The 15,870-nt window shown below is 43.6% G+C and overlaps 1 protein-coding gene across 1 annotated transcript in view; it reads right to left on the bottom strand.

Moving 5' to 3' along the window:
• LOC139364919 (netrin-1-like) overlaps window positions 1–15,870 on the bottom strand; it is a 43,059-nt gene extending 27,189 nt beyond the window's left edge. The window contains exons 1-2 of the mRNA XM_071102144.1: window positions 15,543–15,870; window positions 14,154–15,198 (exon numbers count right to left, since the gene is read on the bottom strand). Of these exons, the coding sequence (XP_070958245.1) occupies window positions 14,154–15,168 (1,015 nt within the window). The 5' untranslated portion in view covers window positions 15,169–15,198; window positions 15,543–15,870. The remainder of the gene's footprint in view (window positions 1–14,153; window positions 15,199–15,542) is intronic.

Raw genomic sequence — 15,870 nt, 5'->3', positions numbered from 1 at the left:
AGAGAGCTCTGCTCCCTCCCCTCAACAACTAGTTGTGGTGCCAATGATAATACACCATGTCTTGTGAATAATAATATATAATGAGCAACATATCTCAGTCCATTTATCCTGCCTGCACAGGGCTGGGAACAGGACGAGAGCAGGCAGGAGAACACCTCAGTGGAAATGATCTCCCTATCAACAGAGCCCAATCAAACTGCTACTCTCCCAATCCACAGACCTGTTCTCATGGCCTCTGGTCTGAATGAGTCACGCTCTATTTAAACACTCCAGGTCCCCACGGTCAGGAGTCCTCATCACCTCCGGGGAGCTACTTATGAATGATAAAGGTCGCTAAGACTTAGCGTGTGCATTAGATGTTAGCGGCCGCACTAAGGATAATTGTGACTTATGTGAACTCCGCTGCTGCCTGGGCGGTCAATGTGGGAAAACATTGGCCTATAACATTTCCAATTAAAGTATCAGGCTGACGTGCTAGTGGCAGAGCATCCTGTGGTGTCATGAGCTGCTAGGCGGTGGGAGAAAATAAACAAGTGTATATGGGGGGGGGGGGGATGTCGGTTTGACGGGTCTCTGGGGTGCATTTCCTCTTTAGCCTATGTACTGTACAGCACCGGTGAGGAAACACGCCAGCATGAAATATACCTCAGTGCTGGCGCAGCGGTCTAAGGCACTGCATCTTAGTGCTAGGGGTGTCACTGCAGACCCTGGTTCAATTCCAGGCTGTATCGCAACCGGTTGTGATTGGGAGTCCCATAGGGCGGTGCACAATTGGCCCAGCATCGTCCGGGTTTGGCCGGGGTAGGCCGTCATTGTAAATAAGAATTTGTTCTTAACTGACTTGCCTAGTTAAATAAAATATAGGTGATGTAATCATCTTATGAATAATTTCTGGTTTATTTGTCTATATTTTGTCTGCGTAGGTGTTTATTTTCATAACTGTACTGTATTACATCCAGTGTGTAAGTGAAGAAACCAACTGACAGGGAGGCTGTTCCTTTCCTTCCCCAGGTTTATTTCTTTGAGTTTATGAGAGAGGTGATGTAAAATCCTTGCTTACTAAGCTCAATAAGCAAAGTTTACACTCTTCCTGAACTTTCACAATGGTCAGTTGATGAGAGGTACGGCTCAAGTTTTCTTGATTTACTCTAAATGTATATAGCAACATCCACTACACCAGGCCCAACGCAGCACAATATATATATATATATATATATATGGTCACAAGTCAGTCACATAATTTAGTTAATTTACTATTACTGAGTCAAGATCATGAAATGATTAGTGCAATGCTGACGATACACAGGTTTTAGACAGGCAGTTCAACAGATGTGCGGCATTATAGCTCATCCACTCCTCATCTCATCTCTGAGACTTTCCTTCTGAGATCCATGCGGTCATGTTCCAGGGAGAGACCCTCTCCTGGTGCAGATGTCATCATCCTTCATTGCCTTCCATTCCTCCCCCCATGATTTCCCTGTCCTTGGTGGATGTTAACAAGCCTCTACGCTGCTTTATTGGAATGCAGCAGCTCCACAGTGGGGACCTTTCGTCAGGGTAATTTACTGGGCGTGAAAATAACTTCAGGTAGTGGTGAGGTGGGCATGACATAGAGGGGGGCAACGAAGGTCCACAACAGCCAATGCAGATCAGGAGATTAATTAATTCTGCACATCCATGAACACAACATCTACACACAGCCTCTGTCATACCCTGGCTTAGGTCCCTTTCACCTTTCTTCTTCTTCTTCTTCCATGTCCTGAGTCTGGAGGTGTCAGCGATCAGAATGTAAACAGGCTCTGGTGTGGTGAAGTGTGTGGTCAGAGGGGAGTCTCTCATTCATTCAGTCTCCAGACCAGAGGAGATATACTGGAAAGCTTGCAGTGAACATCTCCTGCCCTGGGCACTCTGGGATTTTGAGGGGCTGCGGTGCGGTGGGCTCCAGTCCAATCCTCCCCACAGCGCGGGGAGGATTGTTTTAGCGTTCTGCCACACGCGCCCTCCACACGGTCTCCCCCGTGGTGGGTAGCGAGCGAGCAGAAATTCACTGTGCTGTAAATCATAAACGATGATCCATCGTAACCCTGACATGTTTATTGGGCTTTTCTCCCCTTCTCTCCATGGGCTCATTTATAACCACGCAAACTCCCGATGTTAAAATCTCTCTCAAATATGTTTTGTGTTTTCGATTGTCAGGCCAGCCATTTTATTTCTCAATAATCAGAGGATCATTAAAGGTCCTTATCCCAGTGTTGTTGGAGGCTTTCCTTTTCATGGCTTGTTAAGCTTTCTCTATTAATCAAAACAGGTGGAAAGCTCATAATGTGAGGTAAATGAGGAAATGTTTGAGCCCTTTTCCCAGCTTGCCTTGGGAAAAGGGACTGAGCAGTTCCATTCTGGCGAGAGAAAAGAAAATGTTATGGAATAATTGTTAATGATTGTTTTCGTGGAAACACTGAGAAGTCAATGTGAGTTGTGTTATTTCATACTAATTTCACCAAAGTCCCAAAGTTTGTTCTGGTTGCTAGGTGGCTTTCAGGAGATGGAATTGGGCTGGAGAGGAAAAGGCAGGGTTCCTCCTTCTGCACGCCAACGTATTGTTATCTTAAGGAACCCAATGAACCTACAGTAACTACGTCCTGAGCCAGATAGAAAATACACCAATCTAACCTTTACGTTTTAACCGTCTGGTTCAAATCACTGTCAGATCCAGTTTAATCCAATACATTTCATCACATTGATGTCTGTCATTTCTGTCACTTTCACTTAGGTCAGAATTATCAACTTGTCTCCAGATAAGATATCACAGAACTGTCTGGCTTTTCACAATGACTTATTCAGATCAGACAGTTCCAATATGTGTTTCACTGTAACACTATATGCTACAGGCTTGTTATGTTGATTTGTCTGTCAGTTGTGAGTGATTGGAGACCAAGACAAACTTAGCGTCATTAAAGAAACTGCTCTTAGGTGAGAAGCCAAACCTAGAATGAAACAATAAAATAAGCTTAAAAGTCAACCAAGGCTAGTTAATGATCATTGTGGGGGTAATTTAAACTGGAATGCAGTGTGTATACGACATGTTAACTTTAAGGGTTTGGTGTAATTTATGCAATTCCCTGAGATACGGAGAGGAAACCCTTCTGAAGCTACTGGCCACTGTTTTATTTACTGTGTTCATTGTGATTTGAACATGGACATTGAGGTTGTGGCCTGGAAGTTGCTGTGACCTATAAAAATGGTCGTGTCTCCTTTGAATCATCTCCATCTGTTGATGGGATGGGTCAGGTCCACCATTTTGGGTTTGATACGTGTTGAGGAAATGTCACTCTTGAAGTTCAAAACATTGTGTTACAGAGCCAAGACTCTGCCATTGTTACATCACAGCGTAATCTAACTTGGGCTTTGGTCTCTGTTTGTTATTGGGCCTCTTAGCTCATTCCATTTCCCACCCGTTTATGAGGAAACCAGATACCCTATCTCAAACTCACTATCCTGAAGAAACAAAGCTCAATATCTTGGAAAATAAACAATTTTGCATAAAGAAAAGGGTTGTGAAAAGAGGGCCCCATCATCTCACCAACCCCATGCACACACATTATATGCACACACAAACACGCACACGTGTACACTCAGTGTTCATCACCCAAGACATCAGCATGGCAGGGAGGATGTTATCTCTGCCTGTGGGTTTGGACCAGCAGGAGTGGGAGAAAGTAACGCCTGAGGGTTTGGGGTGTGTGGAATGACCATGACTCCAGGCAAGTGCTGGTTCCCTGCCCAGAGTATATGACAGCCTCCCTGGTTTTCATCCATCTTCTCCAGCACTGGAAGACGTATGAAAGGCTGCGTAATCCTCTGCCTGTGCAGGGTTCCATGCTCCAGGAGCCAACAGAACAGAGATCTGCTCCACACAGCACAGCAGCAGGAGGAGGAGGAGGAGTGCGATTGATGAATCCCCAGGTTTTTACTTCTCGAAGCAGATGGAACCCTGGGATATTTACAGTTCTGTGGGGAAGGAGGGGGGTCTGGTAGCCATTGTCCTCAAGACCTACTGATTATATCCTACTGCTATTTATCCCCCTGGATTTCCCCCTAAATCCACTAAGTGGTTCCTTATTCGGAGAAAGGAATTGGTCACTGGGGTATGGGAGAAAGACATGTTGTGTCGGGGGTGACTGAAATCAATTTAAAAGTACTGAAGACCCTTGGAGAGGCCCAAGCAGAAGTTATTTGGACAAATAAATAAAAGTGAGAACAACTCCATTTCCTTATCACGGCGGTGATTGGGTCTGCTGTTTGTTTGTTTTACAATGTTCTGGAGAGAACTGGTTTTTAATGAGGACGACGAGAAGAGTCGCTGAAGTTGTTCTGAGAAGTAGTTTCTAATGAGGAGGACGAGAAGAGTCACTGAAGTTGTTCTGAGAAGTAGTTTCTAATGAGGAGGAGGAGAAGAGTCACTGAAGTTGTTCTGAGAAGTAGTTTCTAATGAGGAGGAGGAGAAGAGTCACTGAAGTTGTTCTGAGAAGTAGTTTCTAATGAGGAGGACGAGAAGAGTCGCTGAAGTTGTTCTGAGAAGTAGTTTCTAATGAGAAGGACGAGAAGAGTCGCTGAAGTCGTTCTGGAGAGAAGTGTTTTTTAATGAGGAGGACGAGAAGAGTTGCTGAAGTCTGCACATGTGAACTGAACAGAGATATGTTTTACAATTAGACGCTACACAAGCTTTGTTGTATCTGAAGACACGTTTTCCAGCGGAAATGATTTGAGTGTTGATACAGCACTACCATTCAACAGTATGGATCAGTCAAACATTGTTACTTCGACTGGTTGGTCCAGTTTGTTGGTGTAAAAGCAACAGTTGCTGGAAAACTCCTTAGCTCTGACGCAAACTACATGGTGAAAATGAAAAGCCTCCTGCTGACTGTCTCAGATTATAATGAGTCAAGCCTTCGTTCAGCCATAATAGAGCTAGTTGCCATTTGTTGTTTTTGTCTATTAGTTTAAAAGGTCCTGTATCCACATAACAGCAGGGAGGATGGCATCACCCAAGAGCCGTTAGCTCGGCTTCTACTGGGAGTTTCACAATGCTGAGGTAATAGGGTAATTGCGATAACCAGCCATGCCATTACACAGGGAAGTGTGTGTGTGCGTGTGTGTGTGTGTGTGTGGGCAGCGGGTGGTAACGTCCCAGTACTGGCTGTGTTGGGTGGCAGCACAGTGGGGGAGCTGGTGGGGGGTCTGTAGCTGAGCGGTGGTGCGCGGAGCGTGTCATTTCACTGGGCCATTAATCATTCCCAGACTCCCCAGCTCCAGCACCGCGTAGGGGCTCCATGCGCTCACACTCAAACTAGGTGGTCCTGTTGCCACTGCCGTGGCAGCCCAGACGGGCAGAGGGTGGCGGAGGTTAAACCCATGTAGGTTAAACACGCAAACACACTCACACACATCAGGTTCCCATGCCTATGTCAACAGATACACCCAAACAACACCCACAGATAAACAAACTAATACACATTCATTCCATCACACACGGTTATCAACAGAAATAAATATTGCATATTTGCTTGTTTTGACAGAAGTGGCAATCTCTTCCTCGGCTTCTCTTCAGACACTAGAAGATAATACCATCTAGCAAACAGTGTAACACTATGTAATCCCTCTCCATCCTCCACATCCCCCTGTTCTCTACTTTGGAATTACAAGACTGCAGATTTTATTCTGGGGGACAGTTTATATGCATACACAGGATGGATATATAGAAGACAGACTCCCAACTCTACCAGTGTGCTCCCTCTCCTCTGTTGACCATTGAGAACCCTTGTATATTTAAACCTGTATTTATTTAAGCCACCCCCCAGCATCACTAATGTACCGCAGCATGGTTACCCCATAGAGACAATGAGGTCACAGATTAGCAACGTGTGCAGCTGTTCCATTTAGTTGCCAGACCCACCTGTCTCCGTTTTCACTGTGAGATCTCTGAATTATACAGTCTCTACAATGTCCTCTAGGCTTGTGATACAGCACCTCAAGCATTCATAATATGACCTGTGATATGTACTGTATATTGCAGCACTTGTCAGCAGTTATCACGTATTAGTAACACTAGACAATGCCTTGACTGTTTCAGATCCTGAAGAGAGGAGAGTGCCCACCCAGATAAACAGAGACTGGACCTGTATGTCCTCTGGCACACTGAAGCAGTGTGAAATGACCCCTCATGGTCGTCTGACGTCAGAGTCAAGAGAAAAGGAATCCTAAACCAAAGCTACCATTTCCTTCCAAATGTTGAGGGCCACCTCTCCAAACCGCCGTCCACAACATAGCCATAGAATATTTTCTCTATTGTCTTAAAAGGCAGAGTAAAGCCTCTTTGGCTCTACGTTCATGTCTGTCTTCAATTATAAGCTCAACAAAACAAAATCCCAAGAAACATGAAGCATTTGCCCAGAGGACACTGGATTCCACCAGAGCTTGGATTTTGAGATCTCAGAAATATAGGTCTTTGTTTTTTAGTCTCCCTGTATACAGTGAAACCTCCCAGCTCACCAGAGCCACACAGGCTGATGTGCCAAAAGGACTGTCCTGCAGGCCCACCATATGGAGATACACTGTAGTTTCCACTTCAGTTACGGAACAGAATTAGTCTGGGGATGTTTTGGAATGAGTAACAGCCCAAATGTACTGCTATTCATTACCTTTTTAGCATAGAGGTCCATCGTGTGGCCCTTTAGAACTCCTGATATTGACCGCAGATTCTTTAATTTTCTTAAGACTGCAAATTTGACAGTTTTTTAAAATATACAGTGTGTCTCTACAAACGCGCAGACCATAATTTTTCCTTAAAGAATCACAAAGGCCAAACAATGTACATATTTCCCCCCTGGCACTGTGCTCTATACTCATGGTTTCACATGGGCCTAATGATATGATTTTAGTCTAAGTGCAGTCTAACTGGCGTTTAAAGGTGTCTGAGTTTTCATCTGTCTGTTGAGAGACTCCCAATACTGACCTGGCTGCAACCCACCTGCTTCCGATTAACTGCTCAAAAAGCTCTCCTGCATGTACACTGGGGCAAAAAAGTATTTAGTCAGCCACCAATTGTGCAAGTTCTCCCACTTAAAAAGATGAGAGAGGCCTGTAATTTTAATCATAGGTACACTTCAACTATGACAGACAAAATGAGGGAAAAAAATCCAGAAAATCACATTGTAGGATTTTTAATGAATTTATTTGCAAATTATGGTGGAAAATAAGTATTTGGTCACCTACAAACAAAAAAGCCATTTTCTTTCTCATTTTGTCTGTCATAGTTGAAGTGTACCTATGATGAAAATTACAGGCCTCTCTCATCTTTTTAAGTGGGAGAACTTGCACAATTGGTGGCTGACTAAATACTTTTTTGCCCCACTGTACTTGTTTTATTTTATTGGTTATTTTTCTCTTTCATTCAAAAAACATTTATTTAAAGGTCTGCATGGCAAATTTAGGTCTGCATGGCAAATTACCTGTTGCTTGGTACCCATAATTGAATGGTGCATTCTTTCAGCCCATGAGACCTTTCTTTGATAGTTGTGTTCACGAATATACACTGTATTCTATGAAAACAAGTAACTATCCATACAAAACGAGTAACTATCCATACAAAACAAGTAATTATCCATACAAAACAAGTAACTATCCATACAAAACAAATAACTATTCATACAAAACAAGTAACTATCCATACAAAACAAGTAATTATCCATACAAAACAAGTAACTATCCATACAAAACAAGTAACTATCCATACAAAACAAGTAACTATCCATACAAAACAAGTAACTATCCATACAAAACAAGTAATTATCCATACAAAACAAGTAACTATCCATACAAAACAAGTAACTATCCATACAAAACAAGTAACTATCCATACAAAACAAGTAATTCAATAAAGTGAAAGCATTTCAGTGGTTATTTGCTCCAATATACTTTCACTTAATGTGCTATATTCCTTAACCAACAAAGTATTTGTTAAAACAGACTAAATAAAGGTTATTAACATAATATAAATAACAATCATATAAAACTATTCAAAATAGGGATTAATAACTTGAAAAATCAAAACCTACAAACAGGTCACCAAATCCAGATGGACCTAACCCCTGGCAGTAGATGATGGCTGCTTGGGGCCGAAGAGTTCCTCTACAAGAACATCTATGACATCATCTTTTCAAGAAGTTATTTTTCCTGTCACATGGGCTACAAAGGAAGCGGAATGAGACCCAGATGGTGGGCAGCCCCGGCCTCGACCCAGCCTGGCAGCCCAGGGGAAGACAGCCGGACTGGAGTCAGCAGAAACAATGTCAATGGTCCTAGTCAGCTACATGGAGAAAGAACTGAGCTGTCAATGTCAATGGTCCCAGTCAGCCACATGGAGAAAGAACAGGCCTGCAGAGAGACTCACTGAGCTGCTGCACACGTAGTGAAGGCCTCGTCAACATGCGGTCAAAGCAGAGGTCTGGGATTTGTTAGAGCCTGTCTCCTCTTCACTTTTTACCAGACAGGTGGGATAGCTCAACCAGAGATATCACAGTTTAAACAAAGCTCTGTGTTCTATAACAGGGTCTTTTGACTGAACAACCTCTGCAGTAGAACATGAACTTCTACTTTAAAAATGCTCTCTCTAAACTGTTTCCTTTTGAGACATTGTGAATGCAATCCAGTGGGCTTTCGTGGTGATTTAAGAGCTCACATAAAGATTCAGCACACTTTGGCGCTATTTTTAGTGTTGGTCCAACACAAGTATGTGCTGGACCGCCCGGGAGGAGAGCCTGTGGGATATTGATATAATCCCATCTAATTCAACATCCCTGTAGGTGGTAGACATGTCAGTCCAAACCAAGAATGACTTCTGTTTCTGTTCGATAGCTGCCAAATACTTTCAACAGCGTACAAAACATGCTGATAACAATTAGAGGGGGAAAGAGCATCTTGTGAGAGAGTGTGGCTGTTTCATAGGTTTGTCAAAAAGGGAATACAGGTGCATGCCATGCGTCGTTTGTATCCTCTTTCAATCTACATGTAAATTCACTTTTGTCCTTTCTGTAATATGTACTATAAACCAGGGGGTTGGACAGTTTCTTTTCAATTGCTTTCTCTCTCTGGTTCTTTGTGACAGGCTCTTTGTTATGTTGATAGTTTAGGGGGGTTAGACACATGCAGAGATCTGTGTAAGGCAACAGGTCAAACATGGCAGAGGAGCCAGTGGCAAGTGACTGATACTACCCCTCTGCCAGAGAATCCCAGCTCAGAGAGAAAAGAAGGCCATGCTGAATTACCAGGCCTTGGCAGGAACTTTCCAACTCTCCCTCTACATCAGTGGGCCAAAAGCCTATAACATACATTAAAGAGGAGAACATGAAATCAAGAACTAGGCTTGGATGCACAAATGCTCCACAACTGTAAAAGCCCGGTAAGGTCAAAGCCCCATCTCAATGAAATAATAGCGTTGCATTTAACCTCTGTTCAAAACAAAGTTCAAATTGAACAAGTGCAAAATTACACGTATGAGTGACTAAGGCTACCATTTTCAACTAGCCTCAAAAGCCACTTGGCAGGCAAGTCTTTCCCACAGTTTCCTTCACACCCCATCAGTCAACGAAGTGAGGAGAGTAGGTCTGACGCGAAAGGGTCAATGCTACGCTGTGCATGGTTGGAATACAAAGCAGCTGGGATGAATTTAAGAGATGTGCCTCTTCTGGAAGAGAAAACCTGAGGGTCAGGGGAGGAGCCAATTCTCTGTGTGTATTTATCTCCTTCCTTTATCTCTTCAATGATAAACCAATCACTGGCCTTTGGGGGTGTGGTGGCAACAGATTAAGCTGATCATGGAGATGTATTTTCTCATAGCATCTAAGACGCAAAATGAAAGGCAAATCAAATCAGGAAGATTTTAATTTGGTTTAAATGAACTAACTTGCTTTGCATGCCACATCATTGGATGGGAATGCAATGAGAGGGTAACGGCTACCAATAAGAATGCATTTCCACTAAATATGATGGCCTCCCCGCATGCAAAGCCACATGGGAAATGGATATTGTTTTACTTCCACAGTGCAGCACCTGCAGTGTAGCCAACTACTCACCCATATCCACATCTCTCTCTTTCTCTCCACTTCTCTCTTTACACCTCTCTCTCTCCATCTCTCTGTCTCTCCATCACTGTCTGTCTATCTTTCTAGCTCTCTCTCTGTCTCTCCACTTCTCTCTCTCCACCTCACTCTCTGTCTCTCCACCTCTCTTTCTGTCTCTCCACTTCTCTGTCTCTCCACTTCTCTCTGTCTCTCCACTTCTCTCTGTCTCTCCACTTCTCTCTGTCTCTCCACCTCTCTCTGTCTCTCCACTTCTCTCTGTCTCTCCACTTCTCTCTGTCTCTCCACTTCTTTCTGTCTCTCCACTTCTCTCTGTCTCTCCACTTCTCTCTGTCTCTCCACTTCTCTCTGTCTATCCACCTCTCTCTCTGTCTCTCCACCTCTTTCTCTCTCCACTTCTCTCTGTCTCTCCACCTCTCTCTGTCTCTCCACCTCTTTCTCTCTCCACTTCTCTCTATCTCTCCACTTCTCTCTCTCCACCTCTCTCTGTCTCTCCACTTCTCTCTGTCTCTCCACTTCTCTCTGTCTCTCCACTTCTCTCTGTCTCTCCACCTCTCTCTGTCTCTCCACTTCTCTCTGTCTCTCCACTTCTCTCTGTCTCTCCACCTCTCTTTCTGTCTCTCCACCTCTTTCTGTCTCTCCACCTCTCTCTGTCTCTCCACTTCTCTCTGTCTCTCCACTTCTCTCTGTCTCTCCACTTCTCTCTGTCTCTCCACCTCTTTCTGTCTCCCCACTTCTCTCTGTCTCTCCACCTCACTTTCTGTCTCTCCACCTCTTTCTGTCTCCCCACTTATCTGTCTCTCCACCTCTTTCTGTCTCCCCACGTCTCTCTGTCTCTCCACCTCTTTCTGTCTCCCCACTTATCGCTGTCTCTCCACCTCACTTTCTGTCTCCCCACTTAGCTCTTTCTCTCCACCTATCTCTCTCTCTCTCTCCACTTCCCTCTCTCTCCACTTCTCTCTCTCCCCATCTCTCGCTCCACCTCTCTCTCCACTTCTCTCTGTCTCTACTTCTCTCTCTCTCTCCACCTCTCTCTATCTCTCCACTTCTCTCTGTCTCTACTTCTCTCTCTCTCTCTCCATATCTCTCTCTCTCTCTCTCTCCACCTCTCTCTCTGTCTCTCCACTTCTCTCTCTCAACTTCTCTGTCTCTCCACTTCTCTCAGTTTCTCCTCCTCTCGCTCTGTCTTTCCATCTCTCTGTCTCTCCACCACTCTCTCTGTTTTTCTACCTCTGTCTCTCCACTTCTCTCTCTATCTTTCAACCTCTCTCTCTGTCTTTCTGATAGTACTCAAAATCAGGGGCCAACCGGAATCCCAGAAAGATCATTAGCAGCAGCCATTCTGAGCCCCTTTAGCCAGACCACTGAGCTGGGCTGTAGCCCAGTGAATAACAGCCTCCCTCGCCCATTCCACACAACGAGGTGTCAAGCCACCCTTATTATTCCCTTCCCTTCCCTTGGACTGCATGCTTATTCTGCCTGTTCTGACGCTTTATCTAATGACACTGCTGACAAAGAAAGTGAGGTGGTGAAAGGGGCCTCATTCTAACAGCATGATGGATGCCACAAGTGACAACCTTTTGTTTTAGTAAAACACACTGACATGCTGGCCCTGCACAGGCAAAATGCAGAGGGCAAGGGGAACAACTTGTTCACTTGTTCTGTGTCATTGAACAAACAATGGCAGTGTCAGAACTTGTTTCTTTTCCAGGTTTTGTTTCACTGTAGATGAGGTTTGTTCTGTGTGGTTCTGTGTATATGCTGTGTGGTACTGTTGATACAAGCACCCAGATCTGTTGAAAAATATACTCTATTGATGGAATTAAACTTAGTTCTGGTTTCAAAGTACCTCATGTTTTGTCCCTCTCTGAATAGTTGACTTAGCCCAAAGTGGCAGTTTATTCTCTATGTGCCAAAAATGCCAATAAAACCAGCTTAATCGCCCATCCAATCTGGTAAAAAGCACCTGCTTACAGAAACACAACATGCCTCTGCGGTCTATCGCTGCAGCAGCTACGTTTCCCTCCTATTGAACTGCTACTACAGTCGGAAACACAACATAACTCTGCGGTCTATCTCTAAAGCGGAAACATTTCCCTCCTATTGAACTGCTTCTACAGTCGGAAACACAACATAACTCTGCGGTCTATCTCTGCAGCAGCTACGTTTCCCTCCTATTGAACTGCTACTACAGTCGGAAACACAACATGCCTCTGCGGTCTATCTCTGCAGCAGCTACGTTTCCCTCCAATTGAACTGCTACTACAGTCGGAAACACAACATAACTCTGCGGTCTATCGCTGCAGCAGCTACGTTTCCCTCCTATTGAACTGCTACTACAGTCAGAAACACAACATAACTCTGCGGTCTATCTCTGCAGCAGCTACGTTTCCCTCCTATTGAACTGCTACTACAGTCAGAAACACAACATAACTCTGCGGTCTATCTCTGCAGCAGCTACGTTTCCCTCCTATTGAACTGCTACTACAGTCGGAAACACAACATAACTCTGCGGTCTATCTCTGCAGCAGCTACGTTTCCCTCCTATTGAACTGCTACTACAGTCGGAAACACAACATAACTCTGCGGTCTATCTCTGCAGCAGCTACGTTTCCCTCCTATTGAACTGCTACTACAGTCGGAAACACAACATGCCACTGCGGTCTATCTCTGCAGCAGCTACGTTTCCCTCCTATTGAACTGCTACTACAGTCGGAAACGCTGCTCATACTGCAATTAGGCACTTGGGCACCCGCACTTCATTTGGGGAAACTAATTTCTTGCCTTTTCTTTCAGGGATCATTTCTGAGAGTAAAATATAAACCTAGTTAAAGCATTTAGACTACACAGTAATCATGTGTTTTTCATGTCCTCCAAAATGCAAAATGGATAGTGTGCAAAGATGACATGTTAAAAAAAAATAAAACAATTGGGGGGGTGGGTATTTCCATTTGTTGATATCAATATCTAACAATTTTACTCTCCAATGATTTATGTGGTTACATACTTATATCTATGATGAGTTGTTCTAAACAATCCAAACGTGTCATTGGCATGGTTGGTGTCAACTCAGTCAATTCAGGAGATGAAATACTATTCAATTCATGAATTGAACATTGTCCATTACTTTTAAAGGAGGATGAAGATAAAGGAGGAGATTTAAATGTTAATTAATTCAAGGCTATTACAGTGCATTTTGACATGAGTGTAACATATTATATCACAAAACAACGTTTTTAAAAATGTAATTAGGCCAACACATTGTGGTTACATTTTTTCAAAAATCTGTATTTTGGTTTTGATTTACGTTTTGCATAAATCATTGCAATGTGTAGCTAGCTAATCAGCGTTTGGTTTTATGTGGGTAACTGTTTGTAAACTAACTATGCCATTCCATTTTTGTATGGTGGTTTGAGTTATAAAAACAAAGTTTGAAACACGGACCAGGCCTCACTTTATTAAATTCAAAGCATATCATTAAATAATTTTTAACAAAATCCATTTTTTTACATTAACACAATAAGATGGTTGTAGGCGACAACATTTGATATACATTATGCTGACTTTTTTTTAAATTGGTTGATACACCTGAATAAAATCCCCTCCTCACAATTACTGTGGTTTTGCCATTTTGATTCGTTATCAAATAGGGCATATTTGAACAGGGTAATTAATTTACTGGTGTAATTTACGAATGCAGTTTTATTTGACACAATTAAACGATTTAAATCAAACGAATTAGCCAAAACAATCGGTGGTTTACAAAGCCTAATTCATATTGGATCAATGTGAGATGCTTAAATTGAATTTGAATTTAAGAAACGGAATAATGAACAAATCAGGTCTGCGTTAGACTATGCGTAAAATGCGTTTTTCTAGGCATAATGAGAAACCTGCGCAATCACACAAAATACTTTAGATCATTATGAGTCTTGCAATTTAGAAAGTACATTTAAATCTCGAAAAAATACGTTATAGCGCAAAACTTTGAGTTATTAAGGTAAATAGCTGACTTACCAACACATTCGTGTGCCTCTCTTGCGGTTGCGCGCTGCCAAGGACGGTCATAATGGAAAGGTTTGCACCTGTCACACTCCGGCCCCGCGGTGTTGTGCTTGCACTCGCATACCAGGTTTCCTTCCCTTTCTTTAACGCACTTTGAAGCGTGACCGTTGCACTTGCACCGCCCGCCAACCTGCAGGTCTGATACCGCGTAAAAGTAGGAATCTCTAGCCAGCTCCGAGTCGTCCTCGTTCTCATCCCCAAACGTGTGCAGTCGGCTGAACGTAACCTTGATGTCGGTGGCTGTCACCCAGTCCTGCAGCACAGGAGAGTTGTCGAAGTCGTGCGCCGAGGGTCTGCCATCCAAGGTGCTGAACGCAATGAGCCCACCTGTCAGCGGGTGCATGTCCGTGTGAGAATCTGTGCAAATCGCCTCTTGTTCGTTCTGCTTGGTAATTGCCGCCTTATTCTGCTTGTTATACATCTTCTTACACTGGGTAGAGTAGAATTGGAAAGGAACCCAGGATTTGCCATAGTCCATGGACTTAAAGATAGCCATAGATTCGGGTCGGGGTGAACAGAACTGCAAGCTCACATAGGTGACCTCAAATTTTTTACCCAATGACAAAGTGAACGTGACGTTCTGAGGATACTGGACATAGTTTTCTGACTGCCAGCAGGTGAGGTTATGAGGGTTGTTCAAATCAGTTAAATACGCAGGTGGATGAGTTTTCTTTGGGTCCCCTGGATCGCAGGTGTGGCAATCCCTAGTCCTCTCCTCACCCTTCTCGGTCACGACGCAGTACCTTGAGGCCGGGGTTCCACAGGTGCTGGAGACGCGCACGTCCTTCCCGAAAGCAGAGTTCACGAAATCGGGGATGCACCTCCGGGGGTTGCCGTTCTCATCATAGCATGGGTCTGGAGGGGACGACTGGGCAGCAAACATACTCATCCCATAACCTCCAAGAGCCCCCTTAACCAGCAGAGAAATGGCCACCGAGGTGACCCAAACCTCTAAAATCCTTATCATTGTAATCCGTGCTCTTTAGTGTCACTTGCGCTGAAATGTAGTCGTAGAAAAAGAGAGACATATTTAAGATGTTTGTTACATAGATCTAGAGGAACATTATCATATCATGCATTGCACAATGAATAGCCAATAATATATATATATTTATATATATATATATGTGTGTGTGTGTGTGTGTGTGTGTGTGACCATCTATATTTAAATGCTATTTAGCCTACATTTGAAAGTATCCATGGTGAAGACAAACAAGCAGAATATTCACACATGTTAATATTAAATCAATAGCCTATGTACATTTCTGTGTTTTGTTCTCCACACATAAACAAATGAAACACAAACAGTCATGCACATGTATGTGAATGAAATCATCTTACGAGACAAAGAAAACTCCACAGAGGACACTACCTCCGAATAACTGTTCAGCCTGGAAGAGAAGTGTTGTAAAACTTAAGAATATAGAGGGCAGCCTACTCTCTTTTTTTACGCACGAAAATCTACCGCTAGTTTGCCTTTTCTGGGTTTCTAGACATAAATTGGAAGGACCAGCTCGCTATTAGCTTCCCTGACTCTGTCTTCCACTCAGTCACACCTCTGTCTACCTCTGTCTCTTGTCTGTCCCATTCCCTTTCTGACGCTCTCACTGTTTGAACAGAGACGTGAGACCCTGTTATCCAGCAGAGCTTGAGGTCATATGGAGATGCT

Source organism: Oncorhynchus clarkii, chromosome 13, assembly GCF_045791955.1.
Source record: "Oncorhynchus clarkii lewisi isolate Uvic-CL-2024 chromosome 13, UVic_Ocla_1.0, whole genome shotgun sequence".
NCBI classification, from domain to species: domain Eukaryota; kingdom Metazoa; phylum Chordata; class Actinopteri; order Salmoniformes; family Salmonidae; genus Oncorhynchus; species Oncorhynchus clarkii.
The sequence above is the reverse complement of the archived record's forward strand: the minus strand, read 5'-3'. Positions and strand labels throughout refer to the sequence as shown.